General features: G+C 42.6%; 1 protein-coding gene across 3 annotated transcripts in view; it reads left to right on the forward strand.

Annotated features, from left to right (window-relative positions):
• Nucleotides 1-20,277, forward strand: part of LOC139539856 (CMP-N-acetylneuraminate-beta-galactosamide-alpha-2,3-sialyltransferase 2-like) — a 51,676-nt gene extending 31,399 nt beyond the window's left edge. Inside the window, exons 2-8 of one of the 3 annotated variants that reach the window (XM_071343200.1) lie at nucleotides 5,765-5,925; nucleotides 7,241-8,092; nucleotides 11,665-11,858; nucleotides 12,614-12,793; nucleotides 15,030-15,075; nucleotides 15,217-15,336; nucleotides 15,425-20,277. In XM_071343200.1, coding sequence (XP_071199301.1) covers nucleotides 7,679-8,092; nucleotides 11,665-11,858; nucleotides 12,614-12,793; nucleotides 15,030-15,075; nucleotides 15,217-15,336; nucleotides 15,425-15,598 — 1,128 coding nt within the window. In that variant the 5' untranslated portion in view covers nucleotides 5,765-5,925; nucleotides 7,241-7,678 and the 3' untranslated portion in view covers nucleotides 15,599-20,277. Of the gene's footprint in view, nucleotides 1-5,746; nucleotides 8,093-11,664; nucleotides 11,859-12,613; nucleotides 12,794-15,029; nucleotides 15,076-15,216; nucleotides 15,337-15,424 lie in introns of those variants that run through there. The other 2 variants (XM_071343198.1, XM_071343199.1) reach the window with 2 other exon arrangements.
• The last annotated feature ends 545 nt before the right edge of the window (nucleotides 20,278-20,822 follow it).

Raw genomic sequence — 20,822 nt, forward strand, 5'->3', positions numbered from 1 at the left:
GTGTTTGGTGTGACGTTGCTTGCAACATTTCCATGAAACAAGTCTAGAACATTAATATCTTATATTCTGAGAACATGTTTGGTGTGACGTTATTGAAATATTATCCAAACCCTCAGAAAACTGGACACATGAATGTTCTTGCAAAGTTTCCATGAAACGTGTCTAGAACATTAGTATCTTATGTTCTGGGAACATGGTAGCCACGTTCTAGGTAAGTTCTGTTTGACGTTAACTTCTTTGGGCTGCAGGGGCAGTATTGAGTAGCCTGGATAAAAGGTGCCCATTTCAAACGGCCTCGTACTCAATTCTTGCTCATAGAATATGCATAGTATTATTACTATTGGATAGAAAACACTCTCTAGTTTCTAAAACCGTTTGAATTATATCTGTGAGTAAAACAGAACTCATTTTGCAGCAAACTTCCTGACAGGAAGTGGAAAATCTGAAATCGATGCTCTGTTCTAGGGCCTGCCTATAAATGTGCTTGATATGTATTAGTATACATGCACTTCATACGCCTTCCACTAGATGTCAACAGGGAGTGAGAGAAGAAATGGAGTGTATAACTTGATCTGAGGTCGAATAAGAGCTCTTGGCATGACGTGTCACCAATTTCTTGTTTTCAGGAAGGCGCGAGAAGTACCCGGGGATTGCCTTCTGAAAAGCTGTCGTTATAGACGGCTACTATCTCCGGCTTTGATTTTATTTGATAAATGTGACAATATCATCGTAAAGTATGTTTTTTCAATATAGTTTTATTAGATTATTGAAATTTTTTCGGGACGTTAGGCGTGTTGCGTTGTCTGCGTTTGTTCACGAAGGAGAGCTTCGCGCCACTTTGTAGCTTTCCGTGCTAATTGACTGGAGAAGAAGACATTCTAAAACCAAACAACGAAAGTTCCCGACAAAGGACCCCTTGTACAACATTCTGATGGAAGATCATCAAAAGTAGGACCCATTTATGATGCTATTTCATATATCTGTCGGAACATGTTTACTAATAGTTTGCGCCCAGATTTTGGGCACTCTCTCGCTATAACGTAAGCTGGATGTCGTAATGAAGTTATTTTTAGAATTTTAACACGGCGATTGCATTAAGAACTAGTGTATCTATCATTTCCTATACAACATGTATTTTTTAGTAACGTTTATGAATAGTTATTTGGTCAGAATAGGTGAGTGTCATAAAAATATCCGGACATTCTGGGAAAAAGATGCTACGTTAGCACAATGTATAACCACTGATTTCAGCTCTAAATATGCACATTTTCGAACAAAACATAAGTGTATGTATAACCTGATGTTATAGGAATGTCATCTGATGAAGCTTATCAAGGTTAGTCAAAAATTATATATCTTTTGCTGGTTTGTTACGATCGCTAACTTTTGCTGCTGGTAAATGGCTTGTGTTTCTGGCTATTGTGGTAATATAATGCTATATTGTGTTTTCGCTGTAAAACACTTAAGAAATCGGAAATATTGGCTGGATTCACAAGATGCTTGTCTTTCAGTTGCTGTACACCATGTATTTTTCAGAAATGTTTTATGATGAGTATTTAGGTATTTCACGTTGGTGTCTGTAATTACTCTGGCTGCTTCGGTGCTATTTGTGACGGTAGCTGTGATGGTAGCTGCAATGTAAAACTGATTTATACCTCAAATATGCACATTTTTCGAACAAAACATAGATGTATTGTATAACATGTTATAAGACTGTCATCTGATGAAGTTGTTTCTTGGTTAGTTTGGTTGGTTCTTAGGTTAGTTAGGTTGGTTTTGTGCATGCTACCTGTGCTGTGAAAAATGTCTGTCCTTTTTTGTATTTGGTGGTGAGCTAACATAAATATACGTGGTGTTTTCGCTGTAAAACATTTTAAAAATCGGACATGTTGGCTGGATTCACAAGATGTTTATCTTTCATTTGCTGTATTGGACTTGTTAATGTGTGAAAGTTAAATATTTCAAAAAAATATATTTTGAATTTCGCGCCCTGCACTTGAGCTGGCTGTTGTCATAAGTGTACCGACACCGGGCTTGGTCTCTTGGAAACAGTCCTTGGACATCACTATGAAAACTGTAGGTAATTACCTAATGTAACGTTCTCTAAAGTTGTGGGAATGTTTGTTAGCTGGGGACATACAACAGAGAAGGAACAATAATTCGCTGGAGCTGTCAGAGTATCTAATTTTTACATTGAAGGCATTTAGCAGAACAATTAGGGTTAAGTGCCTTGCTCAAAGGCACATCAACAGATTTTTCACCTTTCTCACCTTTCGTTTACTGGCCCAACACTCTTAACCGCTAGGCTACCCATCTTCTGATACACAGAGCTGTAGCTAGCCTCTACTACAGGCCTCATCATGAGACCCTTTCTACCGAGAGTCCTCAGATCTGAGGTTCACACATTTTTGTATCTCACTTTGAAAAAAACTATTTTTTTACATTCATATTTAAATATCAACAAGCCTTGATTGAGCGTGAGTGTTTTAATTGGCTGATGGAGATTTGCTGATGCTGACCCCACACATGCAGCTCTCAAACAGACTCTCACCTTGGAACTATATGGGTTAACTCTGATATTGTATGAGGAAAGTACATTTACTGTAGATTTAGGCCTCCTGTTGGTTACAATCCCACAGAAAAGTCAGCCAGTTATTTCACATTGATTTCCTTAAGGAAAGCCCCAGGTCCAGTCCCCTCCAAAAATCTTTGACAGACAGGTAAGCATTTCACTGTAAGGTCTACACCTGTTGTATTCGGCGCATGTGACAAATAGAATGTGATTTGATAACGCTTAAATGCTTTAATCCATTAAACATTAAATTTGATTAGGCCTCTCGGTCCAGGCATTGAAAATCTGTGTATTTTGTTCAGATTAATCGACAGAGGCAAGCGAACACTGTCATTGTGGCTGCATTGTAAAGTCTCAGTCCACAGAATAAGGCATCCATTATAGATGGAGTTTTAGGGGTTTTAGACTGGGTTTCTGTATAAGCACTTTGTGACATTTGCTGATGTAAAAAGGGCTTTATAAATACATTTGATTGATTGATTGATTGATAGCACAGGCGGTCTGTGGCACCTTAATTGGGGAGGACGGACTTGTGGTAATGGCTGGAGCGAAATAAGTGGAATAGTATCAAATACATCAAACACATGGTTTCCATTTGTTTGATGCCATTCCCTTCACTCTGTTCCAAGCATTATTATGAGCTGTCCTCCCCTCAGCAGCCTCCACTGATTGATAGAGCCTGTAACCAACAGCTATGCATGCACTTTCTTAAGGTGGCTACACAGTGTTGTCCATGGATATCTTTTTCTACATTTTGCTACATTGCCATGGCAGCCAGCTGTGAGGCAATGTTTCCAGGGCAACAGAGGCCCTCACCCCTCCAACCCCCCACAACCCTGTGTAGACAATCAGGACAGAGATGGAACAAAGTCTTACTGTGTTTGTGTGTGTGGTGTTGTGTGTGTGTGGTTGTGGTTGTGCGCATGCTGCACATGTGTTCTTGCATACATGTGTGTTTATAGAAGTGTTGGTTAATGGAAGAGACTTGGGTGAGGTCACTCCTGGACTTGACATGCACCACGATAGCTGCATCATGCAGGAGCAGTGAGTGGGTCCAGAGTCAAGCCCAGCCAATCTCATATGGCTATGCTTGTTTTTAGAGCGTGTCCATCTCATCTGCCAATGTGTGCTTGTCTGTTGGCTTTTCCAGCTTTGAGATATTTAGATTGACGTCAGTGAATTTGATTAGAAAAGATCATCTCTGTGGTCAAGATGATCCATGCATACACTGCAAGAGTGTAAGCCAGATTGTCACTAGGTAAACTCTCTCCCCAACATGATTATGCTTTTCTTCACATATTCAAATAGGTGATCAGGGCCGGCCCTAGCCTTTTTGGAGCCCTAAGTGAGATTTGGTTGGGGGGCACTTTTGCATTCAAAACATTTGAGAATAATTAAAGTTTTAAAGTACATTTCCTGCAATTCTACCCATTTGCCATGGGGTGGAGAGCCATTTTCTTCAGTTTCAAAGCTGTGCCTGCGAGCTGGCCCTGTAGGGGATCAGTGCCTGTGCTTGTTGCTGGTACCCTATGTTCCTGTCACAGTGAAGATAGATAGCGTATCTCTACAGGTAGCAATCACGTAAGTCTCAATCCCCTCTCCTGTATCTCCCTCCAACTCCCACACTCCTTCTTTCAATCTCTCGCCCTGACCATCCCTCCTTCTTGTGCTTTTCCGATTTCCCTGTTTTCAAGGACACTTACATGGCTCTGCAGCTTCAAGGAACAAATGCAACGCTTACTGGTGAACATGTCATGTAAAAATGTTCTAATTGGCGAAAAAAATCAAGGCATTATCGACGCTTTAGCGGTACCCCCACACATATAATCACAGTGCCCATCATTTAATCTGAAGCTGAGGCAGCATCCCTCAGCAGCATCCTGCCAAATGACCACATGTTTAGCTATTTTGCTATTGTTTATTTTACTGATCTCTTCTTCCTAAGTATTTGTGTGTGCTGTATGCTATTGTTCTCTGTCTTTTTTTGGGATGGTTCCCAAGCTTTTTGGAAGCATTTTGGCAAGTCCAGGCTGGCCCATTTTGTAAACATTGAAATGTTTGTGGATCAACAATCTTTCCTGTATGTAAGTCTTTCTGTAAATCTGATTCAGTGAGAGTAACACGCATCTCTGCACAATCACAATCCAGTATGTAGCCATGGAAACCTGAAGTCTCCTCTTTGATGAAAGCAAGGACATTTTTCATTGGGTGGCATAGTTAAAAGAGTACAAACACCGATCCTACTGAACTAGAATGAGAGATTATATTTATATGACTGATCCATCCATTACCAATGACTCAAACATGTAATTACAACAGGTGTTGCATCACAACCATCCATCTACGTAGCGCCTACCTACACTGTGGCCTGAGAGTTTAAGAGCTGCATTCAAATGTGGTTTTCAGCGCCAACGTATTATGGTCCAGTCATTGTGTAACATTATTTGGTGATTGTCCCTTTCTTTCTACATGTCATGTCTGGTCTTTGTCAACCCAGTGCTTTGGCCCTGCTGCAGATACTCTGTCTCCTTTCATCTGTAAGCTTCGGTCCCCACAGAGGCCCAAAGATAGAAGCACATCCCCTGTTCTTCCCTCAGAGACTGGCCTGAGAGAGAGAGCGAGATGAGGTGTTTGGGGGGATAGACAAAGTCACAAAATGCATTTAGCAGTAGAGATGGAAAGTGGGTTTTGGCTGAGGCAGGGGAATAAGGGAGATGAAGAGGCTGCTATACTGAGATATAACAAACTCTAATTCTGTTCAATTAGATATGCTCCTAATGAATGGGGCTTTGTTTTGTTTTGGGTTGTTTGTGTTTGGGTATGTGGTAGCTGAACAGACTTGACAAGCACCAAACCACAAATGTAACGTCTGATAAGCATCATTATTCTGTGCTATTCTGGTAGGGTAGGCATGATTCATCTTATTTTTCAAGAGGTTTGGGGTTTGTTTTGAATATAAAGACCAAGGAAAGAGTAAAGGCCGAGAGGGGCTCAGACAAGGGGGCTTTCTTTACAGCAGACACAATAACTTGAACGACACAAAAGCTTTCAAATCAAACACTGTCATGAAGTCAAAAACCCAGGTAAATGTCAGTATCTCTATTGCCGGGAATGCCACGATGCCTGTGTGTTATAAATGCACAGTCTATTGATTCACACCCTCACTTATATTATCTCCTCTCTCTCCTCCAGCTGTCCACCACTTTCTGAAAAGCGGTGTGTTGGTGTCTCAGGAGGACAGGGACCTGGAAACAAGCAGATAGGGAGCAGGAGCTATAGGAGCTACAGGGGCCACGGTGTCTATCTGCTCCTCAGTTCCCCTGTGAGGCTGTCTTTGTGTCAGGGATCAAGAGGTGAACACACACACAGACAAGGACTGTCTAACAGCAGGACTGCACCACTTTGCAGGGCACTGGAGGGACACTGGGCAGAAGGTTAGCATCTGGCTGGCAGAGAGAGGGAAGAGAGTGAGTAATGTGGTGGGCAGGCGACTGCAGTGCCGAGATTACAGATTAGGAGATTAGGGAGAGCAGCAGGTCAGGGCACATCATCCTGACAAAGCCTGTACTTCCACCAACACTACACAGCATAATTCAATTAAACCCTACAGCTACTGGCAGGCAGTGGCCCAGCCTCACATACACATACACTCACACACAAATAGACAAAGAATCTCCACTGCTGGACAGCTGCTGAGCTCCCCTTCCCTCTTGTCCTGTTTAATGTTCAGTGCCAGATGGGATTTTTTTCTTCTGATTGATTTGTCTTTTTTCAATCCAGTCACTCATAGCCTCAGTTCCTTTCAGGGCATTCATTGGTAAGCCCTTTTAAGGTCCTCATATCTAATTTTCTTAAGACTCTGTGGCAATCCTCTTTGTCATTACGGCCAGAATGCTTTGATTACTTTAGGAGGTTTTACAGTATTGCTTTTTCTCTGGCTGAAGAGCACTGGAATTCTGATGGTCGCGCAGACTTTTTGAGTCTGCACTGCTATGAATATTTGTGCCCATATTCTCCTGTCAATCAGACTTGACATGTCCAGAGAGCTCCTCCCCCAGACAGACAGACAGACAGACAGAACGTGGATACAGAGCATCTGGAGGGCTGGTAGATGCTCAGTCTGCCACACAGAGAGACAGACACACCACTCACAGCCTCGATGACAACTAGACTACAGGACACCTGGCCCTACGTTCTAGTGGAGGAGAACACAAGGTCCTGAGTAGCTCTGCTTTTTCTGCAAGTCTCAGAAACTCCAAAGTGGATCTTCTGACAGAAAAAATAAAGCTTGCGCGAGACAGGGGTAGAGAAGTGAGAAGAGAGGGGGAGACGTATTATTTGTTCAGGTTGACTAGAGACTCGATGGAGCTTCTTTCATGCCAGCCTGCCTGCAGTCGCCGCCGCCTTTTACCCTCCTTCTCCCATCTAGCCCGCTAGAGCATACTAATCAGAAGACTGCTTCAGCACTTGACAGAGGACCTCCAAACACTAGGGCGGGCTACTCACATGGACGGCTGAGATGACACTAATGACTCGCTACCTGACTCTTACCATGGATATCACTATAGGTGGATATGACTGCTAACACAGCGTGATAAGCTCTGACAGTTTATCAGACTCTAGCAGTGTACAATTTGTGCAGAGTTCATCAGAGTTTTGTATGTGCAGACACTGCTGGAGCTCCCATCGAGGCCTGGAGCAGTGCAGGGAGTGGAGAGCCGGGCTGGTGGGTGATAGGTGTGAAGAGCGGCAGCTGCGTACGGAGAGACGGAGAGCGGGGAGAAGCAACAGACACAGACTCTCTGACAAACTGTTTAGTGTGAGACACTGAGAGACTCACTGTGGAGCAGCGACTCACTGTGGAGCAGCGACTCTCCCTCTGTCTGTCGCACTGGGAGAGTGTTCTCTCTGAGCCAGCGTGAGCCAGCCAGCACACTGAGTGGAGCTGAGGCCAGCAGGGTGGGGACGGTGGCAGGAAACAGCGCATGGCATTGGGGGGGCCGGGTGCCCTCCATCACCCAGCACCGGGAGGGGCACTGGGGTTGGGGCTGGGTGTGGGGCAGCCCTGGAGGGGCGAGGGTCCAAAGGTCAGGGGAGCTGAGGCCCATGTTGACAGGCGGGACCAGCGTGGAGCGGGGTGGTCGGACGGCAGGGGCCAGGGCCGGCGGAGGGGGCATGCGGTGCTCATTGAGGGTGTGGGTTCTGCTGGGCTCCCTGGGCCTCGTCTTTCTCACCTCCCTCTTCTTCTCCATCTCTCTGAGGGGGGGCGTTGGCCTGCCCTACCTGGAGCCCCCCGGGTGGGAGAAGTCCAGCCGAGTAAAGCTAGTGCCCAACTACTCTGGTGTCCACCAGCTGGGCCCACTGGAGAGCACCCAGCAGCAGAAGACATGTGCCTGTCCCCGCTGTGTGGGGGACCCTGGGGTGTCGGACTGGTTTGATGAGAACTACGACCCGGACATCTCCCCTGTGTGGACACGGGACAACATCCAGCTGCCTTCAGACGTCTACTACTGGTGGGTGGTAAGTGATCCAGCTGAACAGCTTCTTTGTTTTACTCCATTTTACCATCCTCTATCGTTCTTCTGGTCTCCCTGGAAATAATGAGAGCAGCTCTGCCAATCATATTAAAGGAAGGCAAGCACATGATGGGTCTGTTAAAGAGGATATTGAGTAATGTCTGAAAATTGAAATTAACAAGTCAGACAAAGCTGTAGAGGTCCAGTGGAAAAATATCTCCTGTAATTCTGTTTGAATTACAGACAGGAAAGCACGCATAGGTGATTACGTAGCTAAAAGAGGTTGATATTTTTAACAGAACACTGAAGTAGAAGACGTGTGAGAGAAAGATGCTGACCTGTGAGAAGTAGCATTTAGAAAACTAAATTAGTTTGTGTTTGGTCAGAAGTTTAACTTATTTAGTGTCACATCCTTGAGTTTCTGGCCTTGCTTTATATATTCTGAACAAAAATATAAACGCAAAAATGTAAAGTGTTGGTCCCATATTTCATCAGCTGAAATAAGAGCCCATACGCATTAAAAGCTTATTTCTCTCAAATGTTGTACACAAATTTGTTTACATCCCTGTTAGTGAGCATTTCTCCTTTGCCAAGATAATCCATCCACCTGACAGGTGTGGCATATCAAGAAGCTGATTAAACATCATGATCATTACACAGGTGCACCTTGTGCTGGGGACAATAAAAGGCCACTCTAAAATGTGCAGTTTTGTCACACAACACAATGCCACAGATGTCTCAAGTTTTGAGGGAGCGTGCAATTGGCATGCTGACTGCAGGAATGTCCACCAGAGCTGTTGCTAGAGAATTTCATGTTCATTTCTCTACCATAAGTCCCTACGTAGATGGATGGTTGTGATGCAACACAGTTGTTTTAGAGAATTTGGCAGTACGTCCAACCGGCCTCACAACCGCAGCCCATGTGTAACTGGCCAGTCATGTGAAGTCCATAGATGATGGCCTAATTAATTGATTTAAATTGACTGATTTCCTTTACTGTAACTCAGTAAAGTCGTTGAAATTGTAGCATGTTGTGCTCATGTTTTTGTTTAGTATATATCCCACTCGATAATTAGGTGATTGCAAACAGAGGCAGACCAGCTAGTGCCAAGCAACTAAGTGGTGTAATGTAAATGAGCTGGTGAAAGGATGAGATTAGAGAGAGGAGCTAATGAGGTAGGTGCACAGGAAAGGTGAAAGAGGGCATAGATTAGGGTTAATGGATCTCTCGAAGAGTTAAGTCAAGAGTCTTCACTGTTGAGTTGGTTAGTACATATATACCTAGTATATGGTCAAGGTGGTTGAGCAATGAAGAGCATGTCATAGTTTCTCTGCAATGGCGCCTGAGAGGAGCAGAGCAGGAGTGGAGCAGAGTAGTAAAGACACTGTTTGGCAGCAGCAGTAACCACTGAACATCTGCCAAGAATTAGTGACCCTGCAGAAAGCCGGTGTGCTGTGCCAGGTGCTGGTATCGAGGAGGGGGAGGGGGCAAGACAGAGTAAAGAAGAGAGAGAGCATTGGGGAGAGGTCATGCAGGGGAAACTTAGAATTGGGGAGGGGGTGGCACGGGGAGAAACTGGAGAGAGAGAGAGTGCTATGTGAGAGAGAGACAGAGAGTGCTATGTGAGAGAGAGACAGAGAGTGCTGTGTGTGAGAGAGTGCTGTGTGAGAGAGAGAGAGAGAGAGAGAGAGAGAGAGAGAGAGAGAGTGCCGTGTGAGAGAGTGCCGAGAGAGAGGGTGCCGTGTGTGAGAGAGAGACAGAGTGCCGTGAGAGAGAGAGAGAGAGAGTGCCGTGAGAGAGAGAGAGAGTGCCGTGAGAGAGAGAGAGAGTGCCGTGAGAGAGAGAGAGAGTGCCGTGAGAGAGAGAGAGAGAGAGTGCCGTGAGAGAGAGAGAGAGTGCCGTGTGTGAGAGAGAGAGAGTGCCGTGAGAGAGAGAGAGAGAGAGCCGTGAGAGAGAGAGAGAGTGCCGTGAGAGAGAGAGAGAGTGCCGTGAGAGAGAGAGAGAGTGCCGTGAGAGAGAGCCGTGTGAGAGAGCTGTTAGAGCAAGAGCTGGGTGAGCGAGAGAGAGTGCTGGGTGAGAGCTGTGTGAGAGAGAGGTATTTAAAGGGGGTGTCAATTAGAGGTCGACCGAATATGATTTTTCGATACCGATACCGATTATTGGAGGACAAACAAAGCCGATACCGATTAATCGGCCGATTTATTTAAACAAATTAAAAAACATTATATATATATATATATATATATATATATATATATATATATATATATCATACACACACACACATTTTTGTAATAATGACAATTGCAACAATACTGAATGAACAATGAACACTTTTATTTTAACTTAATATAATACATAAATACACACACACACACAGCTCTGAAGTGACAATGATACTGAGTTTAAGTTACCTGTGATGAATGTTGAAAACAAAAACTTTAATTTCTATATGCAGGAAATCCTATTTTAATAATGGGCTTGGTAAGAATTGACAACCAAAGTGCGAGTCATAATTCCCATGACACCTTTTAGCAAAATCTGAAAAGCGGTTCCTTCATTTATTCCATAGGATATTTTTAGATTCACTTAAAATAAGATCTGTGTTTCGTGTAGGCTTACATCACCGTGCCAATGTTATAACTGTGTAGATATCCATAGGACAAGGTAACTCTGATCAATATTGGCTAAATATAAGCGAAGATAAAAAAAAAAAAATGTAGAGTGGATTTATGAAAATATGTTGACAAACGTTACCTTATCCTAGTGAGATTTACACGGGTATCAAAACGTTGAGGCTGTTTAAGCCTGCACGAAACACAGACCTTATTTGAAGTAGATCAAGACATTTTCTATGGAAGACATGAACGGTAAAATAACGAAGGAACCCTTTTTCAAATTCAGTCCCAAGTTATTACAGGAATTATAACGCGTCGACTATTTCTCTCTAAACCATATACCTTTGACTAATCAGGAAACTATCACCTCGAAAAGGTTCCGTATTTTATCTAACGGGTGGCATCCATGAGTCTAAATATTCCTGTTACATTGCACAACCTTCAATGTTGTCATAATTACGTAAAGTTCTGGCAAATTAGTTCGCAAAGAGCCAGGCGGCCCAAACTGTTGCATATACTCTGACTCTGCGTGCAATGAACGCCGATTTCAAGTTTTCATAACAATCGGAAATCGGTATTTTTGGGCGCCGATTTGTCTTTTTTTTTTTTTTCACCTTTAGTGTCCTCTAGTGTCAATAGCCTGATGGAACTGTTTTGTTTGGGGGTTGGGATGTTCACATGTGCTCCTATAGCAAAGACTTGAAAAACAGACTCTGTTTCACCTTCAATGTAAATGTTTTGGTCACCTCTCCCTAAAACATCTGACCTCTTTTCACCTCCATTTAAATATTTTGTAACCTCTTCTCTTTTCCATGAGTCAGTCACTAGGATACTAAAACCTACCCCTCTGCCCTCTTTTGACATCCTGTCCGAGGAATGAGAGAAAGTCTATGGTATTCTCCCAGTCCCTGACTGCTCTCCTGACTGTGTGGCCTCTCTGTCGCCCCCTGCTTGTAGATGCTGCAGCCTCAGTTCAAGCCCCACACTATCCAGCAGGTGCTGTTGCGACTGTTCCAGGTGATCCCTGGCCGCTCCCCCTATGGCTCCTGGGACCCCGCCCGCTGCCTGCGCTGTGCCGTGGTGGGGAACTCTGGCAACATGCGCGGGGCCGGTTACGGACCCACCATAGACAGCCACAACTACATCATGAGGTGAGGGAGAGCGAGGGGGTTTAGAACATAGGTTAGGTTAATCTGTTTAGTAGTTGAGGGGGTTTAGAACATAGGTTAGGTTAATCTGTTTAGTAGTTGAGGGGGTTTAGAACATAGGTTAGGTTAATCTGTTTAGTAGTTGAGGGGGTTTAGAACATAGGTTAGGTTAATCTGTTTAGTAGTTGAGGGGGTTTAGAACATAGGTTAGGTTAATCTGTTTAATAGTTGAGGGGGTTTAGAACATAGGTTAGGTTAATCTGTTTAGTAGTTGAGGGGGTTTAGAACATAGGTTAGGTTAATCTGTTTAGTAGTTGAGGGGGTTTAGAACATAGGTTAGGTTAATCTGTTTAGTAGTTGAGGGGGTTTAGAACATTGGTTAGGTTAATCTGTTTAGTAGTTGAGGGGGTTTAGAACATAGGTTAGGTTAATCTGTTTAGTAGTTGAGGGGGTTTAGAACATAGGTTAGGTTAATCTGTTTAATAGTTGAGGGGGTTTAGAACATAGGTTATGTTAATCTGTTTAGTAGTTGAGGGGGTTTAGAACATAGGTTAGGTTAATCTGTTTAGTAGCTAGTAAGTTATATTATGTGTTGTGCTATAATGCTACTGTAGGCTATTTATAGTTTTTGTAGAGAGAGAGAGAGATTTTTATTTAACTAGGCAAGTCTTGTCTAGATGTCTTGATATCCCTCTGTTTGTGTGTTTGTCTATCATTGGAGCTGCTCCCAGTATGGTCTGATTACCTGTGTCTGTCAGGATCAACCTGGCCCCCACGCTGGGCTATGAGGAGGATGCAGGCAGCCACACCACCCACCACTTCATGTACCCAGAGAGTGCCAAGAACCTGGCAGCCAATGTCAGCTTCGTCCTGGTGCCCTTCAAGACCCTGGACCTGCTGTGGATCACCAGCGCACTCTCCACTGGACAGATCCGCTTGTGAGAGCAAAACTGCCAGCACACACACACAGTCCATTCAGTTCCGGTCCTTGCTGTTCTGCAGCCCTAAGCTAGACCAAAAAAATGCTGCTAGACTTTAAAAAGTCCCAGTAAGCAAAATGACGTTGAAAAGACAACTAAAATATTCAATTTAGGTTCTGAATGAATGGTGAAAGTATATATTTTCTGTATGTTTAGAATACTTATTTTCACTTATTTTTTTAGATGTTGAAATCAGGCAAATTTTTGGTTCTGAATGAAGGTTGAAAATACGTAATTTATCTATGATCTATGGTCTATGATTGGTTCAGTTTTGGTCCGTACCGGATGTGGAAATCAGGGCCTGTCCGGTCTGCACCAAAAAAAGATTGTCCAAAAGGCGTCAGCCTCAATCCGTGCTTACTGAGGTGCACCCTACAGTGTTGCCTGAAATTACATTTTATGAATGCCCATCTATGTGGTAAGCCTACCGTTTGTAAAATACCCCAAAAAAGATGTCCAAAAGACGTTGGCCTGTGCTTAATGGGATGTAGCCTAATGTGTTGCCCCACAATGGAATTGTATGAATGCCCATCCATGTGGTAGTCCCACCATTTGTAAAACAGGCTGTTGCATTGGCTTTATTAGTCCTGATTCCTGTAACTAATCCATTTGTCTATTTAAGCTCTGAATATCAGCTACCCAACTTTATCAGAAGTTATCGTGAGCCTATTTGCAATGTGTTTATACTGCGGGAAATGCAGAATTATTCTCTTTTTCGCTATGATCAGCTTGTCAAAAATGTACCGATACAAACTTGAAACCAATGATCATGACGATGGTTGTGATTGTCCATCCATGTTGTCCATTTTACTTTGACCTGTTCTGTTTTTAGGATATGTTGCTTGTTAACATGACAGCACATTTTTTATTTGATTGAGCACCATTTAGGTTACGCTATATGATTGGAGGTTAGGCTATATGATTGGAGGTTAGGCTATATGATTGGAGGTTAGGCTATATGATTGGAGATTAGGCTATATGATTGGAGGTAGGCTATATGATTGGAGATTAGGCTATATGATTGGAGGTTAGGCTATATGATTGGAGGTTAGGCTATATGATTGGAGGTTAGGCTATATGATTGGAGGTTAGGCTATATGATTGGAGGTTAGGCTATATGATTGGAGTATATGATTGGAGGTTAGGCTATATGATTGGAGGTTAGGCTATATGATTGGAGGTTAGGCTATATGATTGGAGGTTAGGCTATATGATTGGCGGTTAGGCTATATGATTGGGGGTTAGGCTATATGATTGGAGTATATGATTGGAGGTTAGGCTATATGATTGGAGGTTAGGCTATATGATTGGAGGTTAGGCTATATGATTGGAGTATATGATTGGAGGTTAGGCTATATGATTGGAGGTTAGGCTATATGATTGGAGGTTAGGCTATATGACTGCATGATGTAAAAAAGTGTCCATCTCATTACTTTGTCATTTTATCTCCAGCCAGTAGCCTACAGAAAAGTCCACACACTCTTTCTACCATATCCTATATCTGCTACGTGATTTATGTTCGATTATTTTCTTGACAGAACGTTGGTGGAGCTCCGCAGCGTTGCGTCTCTCCAACAGCACCTTGGAGAGGCGCGCTGGGATTGGACAAGCAAAATAATTTGCGCCCCTGCCTTTGACAAAGTGGGCACTGCTTATCACAGGGCGGAATCAATGCTCGCCTAAAAAGCCCTTATGCCCTTGGTTGAGAGAAATTGTCATTTTTGGGGGGGCAGAATTGTGTGAGGATTTATGTGTTGTTGTTGGAGTTGCGTCTTGGTCAGTTTAGCTCAGAAAATGCTGCCCTCGTCAATCTGCCGCCTTAGGCGGACGCCTAATCCTGCCTAGTGAGCAGGCTGGCCCAGAGTCCATTTATATTGTTTAACATAAACACACCTTTTCGCACTAGCACATTTTGTTCACATTCAAAGTGAACTGCTGGCTTCACAATCACACCTTCATGAACACATTCTCACGCTGCGCTCTCTCTCTCTCTCTCTCTGTCTCTCTCTGTCTCTCTGTCTCTGTCTCTCTGTCTCTCTCTCTCATATATTCCAGGTCAGAGCACATCATCAACAGAGCACTCTCTCTGTGGAAAAAGGAACAGCGTGCCATCTGTGAATCAGTCAATCATTTCACAGCAATTTAGAAATTAAAGGATAAAAGTGTGCTAAGTCTCTTTCGCTCTCTCTTTCAGTACCTACGCCCCTGTGAAGCAGTTTCTACGGGTGGACAAGGACAAGGTGCTAATCTATATTTATAATCTCCATCCAACCTTTGTCATGTATTTGTTCAATAGTGCAGAATTGTAAATAAATATGTCTGTCTCCAATATCATTGGTAAACCCAGCATGGTACACTGTGCTGCTATCTAATCTCCCCAGGTTCAGATCTTCAACCCAGCCTTCTTCAAGTACATCCATGACCGCTGGACCAGGCACCATGGACGCTACCCTTCCACAGGCATGCTAGTCCTGTTCTTCGCTCTGCACGTGTGTGACGAGGTGAGGACCTCGCTAACACACTTTCACACAAACACCCAATACAGACACGTCTCTCTGCCTGTTTTTAAAACGTTATCTTGTATTCCAGGTGAATGTGTTTGGCTTTGGCGCTGACAGTCGAGGCAACTGGCACCACTATTGGGAGCAGAACCGCTACTCTGGAGAGTTCCGGAAAACAGGGGTGCATGATGCAGATTATGAGGCCCTGATCATTGACACGCTGGTTAAGGCTGGCAAGATCACCATCTTCCCAGGAAAGTGACGAGGGCTGAAGGTGTGGTGGGCTGGACAGGTTTACAGGAACACTAGAACACTCATCACCACAAGGCTTTTTGATGTTGTCATCTGCTTCTTTGTGCTTTGCATAGAGAGGGATCCAAAACAGTACATTATACAATGCCTGCTAATCATGTTCCCATTGTGCAGGATGGTAAGATGATGGTGGTTTTGGGTCGAACTACATGTGATTACACTCTGCCCCCAACAGGCCTACTACCTCCATAGAAACGACAGAACTATAAAGGGGGCAGATAAGTCTGGCCTAGCCACTGTATGGACCTGTGAACCAGTCCCATCCACGATCCCCCCTCTTGCTCAGCCATTGGGAGTTGAGTCATCACACGCCTTGGGGGTCTCACGCCCAGAGACTCAGTCCCCTCCCACTCTGTCGCCCCCACCGTAAATACCATGACAACCAGTGATGGTCACTGAGCTATCCCTGCCATGTCCACACTCACCTGCAGAGCTGCTGCTAAAGCCCTCTCGCTAGCCACACCTGCATGGAGCTAGGAGTACTAGGTAATTGAAGTTTACATGCTTTCAAGCCCAGAGGCAACTTCAAAATAAGAGTCCCTGTTGTAATTACATGACTATCATCTTGAAGGTATGTAGAGCCCACAGGGATTTGACCACATATACGGTATTAACCGTTTTATTTGTGTTAACCATTTTAAGTGACTAATCATACTGCTGATTAGGTAAATTGGGGAGAGGCTTACACACAGTCAACAACACAAGTAGACACAGACACAAACACAAACACAAGCTGACATACAGATAAGACTAAAACCACTCACTCATTCACACATATACTGTACAGTGCCTTCAGAAAGTATTGCAGCCTGAATTCAAAATTGTTTTTGTTTTTTTAAATATCACCAATCTACACACAATAGCCCATAATGACAAGGTGAAAACATGTTTTTAGATATTTTTTCAAATTAATTGTAAATGAAATATAGAAATATCTCATTTGCATAAGTATTCACACCCCTGAGTCAATACATTTTAGAATAACCTTTTGCAGGGATTACAGCTGTGAGTCTTTCTGGGTAAGTCTCTAAGAGTTTTGCACATCTGTATGGTACAATATTTGCACATTAATATTTTTTTAATTCTTCAAGCTCTGTCAAGTTGCTTGTTGATAATAGCTAGACAACCATTTTTAAGTCTTGCCATAGATTTTCAAGCCGATTTAAGTCAAAACTGTAACTACGCCACTCCGGAACATTCAATGTCGTCTTCGTAAGAAACTCCAGTGTATTTTTGGCTTTGTTTTTTAGGTTATTTGAAAATATATATTTAACCATTATTTAATTAGGCAAGTCAGTTAAGATCAAATTCCTACCCCGGACGACACTGGGTCAATTGTGTTCCGCCCTATGGGACTCCCAATCACGGCCAGATGTGATACAGCCTGGATCTGAACCAGGGACTGTAGCGACGCATCTTGCACTGAGATGCAGTGTCTTAGACCGCTGTGCCACTCATGCAGCAGGTTATTGTTCTGCTAAAAGGTGAATTTGTCCCAGTGTCTTTTGGAAAGTAGACTGAACCAGTTTTTCCAATAGGATTTTGCATGTGCTTAGCTCTATTCCGTTTCTTTTCATCCTAAAATCTCCCTAGTCCTTGCTGATGACAAGCATACCTATGACATGATGCAGCCACCACTATGCTTGAAAATATGAAGAGTGGTGCTCAGTGACGTGTTATGTTGGATTTGCTCGAAACATAATACTTTGTATTCAGGACAAAAAGTGAATTGCTTTGCCAAATTCTTTTCAGTATTACTTCAGTGCCTTGTTGTAAACAGGGTAAATGATTTGGAACATTCTGTACAGGATTCCTTCTTTTCACTCTGTCATTTAAGTTCGTATTGTAGAGTAACTACAATGTTGTTGCTCCATCCTCAGTTTTCTCCTGTCACAGCCATTAAACTCTGTAACTAGCCTCATGGTGAGATCCCTGAGTGGTTTCCTTCCTCTCCGGAAACTGAGTTAGGAAGGACGCTTGTATCTTTGTAGTGGCTAGGTGTATTGATACACCATCCAAAGTATAATTAATAAGTTCACCACAAAGGGATATTCAATGCCTTTTTTTTCTTTCTTTTGTTTACCCATCTACCAATAGGTGCCCTTCTTTGCGAGGCATTGGAAAACCTCCCTGGTCTTTATGGTTTAATCTTTTTTTAAATTCACTCCTCAACTGAGGGACCTTACAGATACTTGTATGTGTGGGGTACAGAGATGAGGTAGTCATTCAAAAATCATGTTAAACACTATTATTGCACACAGAGTGAGTCCATGCAACTTACTGTATTATGTGACTTGTTAGGCACATTTTAAGGCTTGCCATAACAAAGGGGTTGTATACTTATTGACTCAAGACATTTCAGCTTTAAATGTTTGATTAATTTGTAAAAATATCAGAAAACATCATTCCACTTTTATATTTTGGGTTATTTATTGTGTTTAGGCCAGTGACAAAAAAATCAAAATGTAATACATTTTCAATTCAGCCTGTAACACAACAAACTCAATGGGGTGTGAATACTTTGTGAAGGTACATACACACTCTCCCACACAGACACGGGTTCACACAATGTTCTTGGTAAATTCAAGCTAATACCACTAAGAATAAAAGATGGCCTGCTGCCTCCTGCTGCCTGTTAAGGGATACTGCATCACTCTGAAGCCCAGACATTACGCATGCATAGGACAAACTGAAGGCTGTCTCTTCTGTGTCTAATGATGACCACTTGATAGCTGAGAGTAATATGGCTTAACATAACTAAACCGACTGCTAGTAAAAAATTCCATTATATTTTCAGATCAGATCGCTAGTTACGAACAGAGTTTAGGAACTCTGACAAAAATGATGATATCATGTTGTTCTTATCTGACACCATGACATTGATCTGGGAAGGTCTCAGATCAGTGTAACTGACTCCATTACTATGTCTAATTTCTGTGTGGAATTTTAGTTGGTTTCAAGTAAGTGTCTCTACCTGACACACACGCCTACTTTAAGTATGTTGTGCTGAGGGCTGGCACAATTACCATGTAACCGTGTAACGGACGGTTATGGATGTAGACCGTCATGACTAAAATAACCCTCATAACCGTTTTTACAAAAATGGTGTGTGCGTGTGTGGAAAGAACAGCTGACTGAAGATGGGTCGGCCGGGTGACCGTGGTCATTTGGCTGACCAATAGCCGTCATCCAAAATTCCATGACCATCTCAGCCATAGTTGTGCATGCGTGTGTGTGAGAGAGAGAGCGAGTGCCTGTTAAAGAAATGTAATTATCTTAGTTTTGTCAGTTTGATTTTCAGGAAGAACCCTCATAACAAAGACACATATCAATTATTTACAGCCATGTGACAACACACACGTCCATGCTTGCGTGCCTTTTCCCATTGTTGGACATACAGTACCTTTTCTGTAGTGCACCATAAACCTCAGCTACAGTACAGTGCTATCTTAAGTTTTGGTAGTCATGCACATTCACACACCTACTATAAATACCTGCATGTGCTATTCAAATCGTACTGTTTGTTAGTCATGTCTCTTACACATGCACATTCTGAGGGATTCAAATGGCTTCTTTTCCCTGATTTAGACCACACACCGTACATTATACACACCCCTGGTCTCGGCCTGGCTGAGAGCTGTGCCTTCTGGACCCACACACATACGTTTCACTCTGCCTTTCTCTAGGAGCCACGTAGAAAGGCTTCCTTTATGTTACTTTTTACACAGAACACATTACCTTGACATGAACGCTATCTGTGACGACTAGTTTTGGGTGATATGACGATGGCTGAATTAATTTGCTGTGCTCAATCTGTGTTTTGCCATTGTCGGTGAGCTAACATGTTCCAAGATGACAGCCAATGGCAATGTATCTAGCTCTTAAAACACATCTCCACCATGTTTTACATGGAAAGTTTCGAAATATTCCCACCACTTTTCTGGGTGGTGCTGTCCATGCCAGAAATAGAATGTGCAATACTTCACCAAAGAGAATCAAACATAATTGACATTGTTCTAAACCTTTAATTCCATTACTCCCTATCACTTTTGTAACTCTATAAATGTTTATCCAACAGTATATAAGGCCCATATGTAATGTATCAATAAAACTAGCCCACTGAAGCTTAACGCCACGTCCTAGCTCAACTTGCATCATTTTGTTTTCACATAGTAAGGACACAGCATTTCCCCTATTATGTTGTTCAATTGCAGTGTACCTTCTGGGAAATTGACTGTGTGAAAGGTGAGATCCCTTTCCACTCTGCTGTTCCTGAGTGTATCGTTGGATAATGGATCGTTTTTTAATGTATTTGGGTTTATTGGTTCTGGTTTGTAGCGTTACCTAAATGGTTACTAATGACACATACTGTATCCATTCTGTTGCATTGTTTTGGTGGTCTGCATCTCCAGCTCTTCATTAGAGTTCTCTTGTGCACAACAACAGTATTCACCGACAACAGTGTTTTATAGTGTTACTATCATATTACTACTATTACCAATAGTATCCTCATTAGTATTATGACTATCATTGGGTCAGTCAGTACTCCATCTCTATTTTAAAACTCGATCTATATGATGGACTGTTTTTATCATATGCTATTGTAAAATAAAAGCAAAATGAAACAAATGTGGCTTTCTGGATCTTTTCTTAAAACCTCTTATGGCTGCAATCCCGCTAACGGGATGATATGACAACAACCAGTGAAAGTGCAGGGCGCCAAATTCAAAAAACAAAAATCTCATAATTTAAATTCCTCAGACATGTGTCTTATACCATTTTAAAGGTAATCTTGTTGTTAATCCCACCAAAGTGTCCGATTTCAAATATGCTTTTCAGCGAAAGCACTACAAACGATTATGTTAGGTCACACCAAACCACAATAAGCACAGCCATTTTTCCAGCGAAAGATAGCAGTCACAAAAAGCAGAAATATAGCTAAGATTAATCCCTAACCTTTGATGATCTTCATCAGATGACACTCATAGGACTTCATGTTACACAATACATGCATGTTTTGTTTGATAAAGTTCATATTTATATAAAATAAATCTGAGTTTACATTGGCGCGTTACATTCACTAGTTCCAAAAACATCCAGTGATAGTGCATAGCCACATCGTTTCAACAGAAATACTCATCATAAATATAGATGATAATACAAGTTTTTGCACA

Source organism: Salvelinus alpinus, chromosome 15, assembly GCF_045679555.1.
Source record: "Salvelinus alpinus chromosome 15, SLU_Salpinus.1, whole genome shotgun sequence".
NCBI classification, from domain to species: domain Eukaryota; kingdom Metazoa; phylum Chordata; class Actinopteri; order Salmoniformes; family Salmonidae; genus Salvelinus; species Salvelinus alpinus.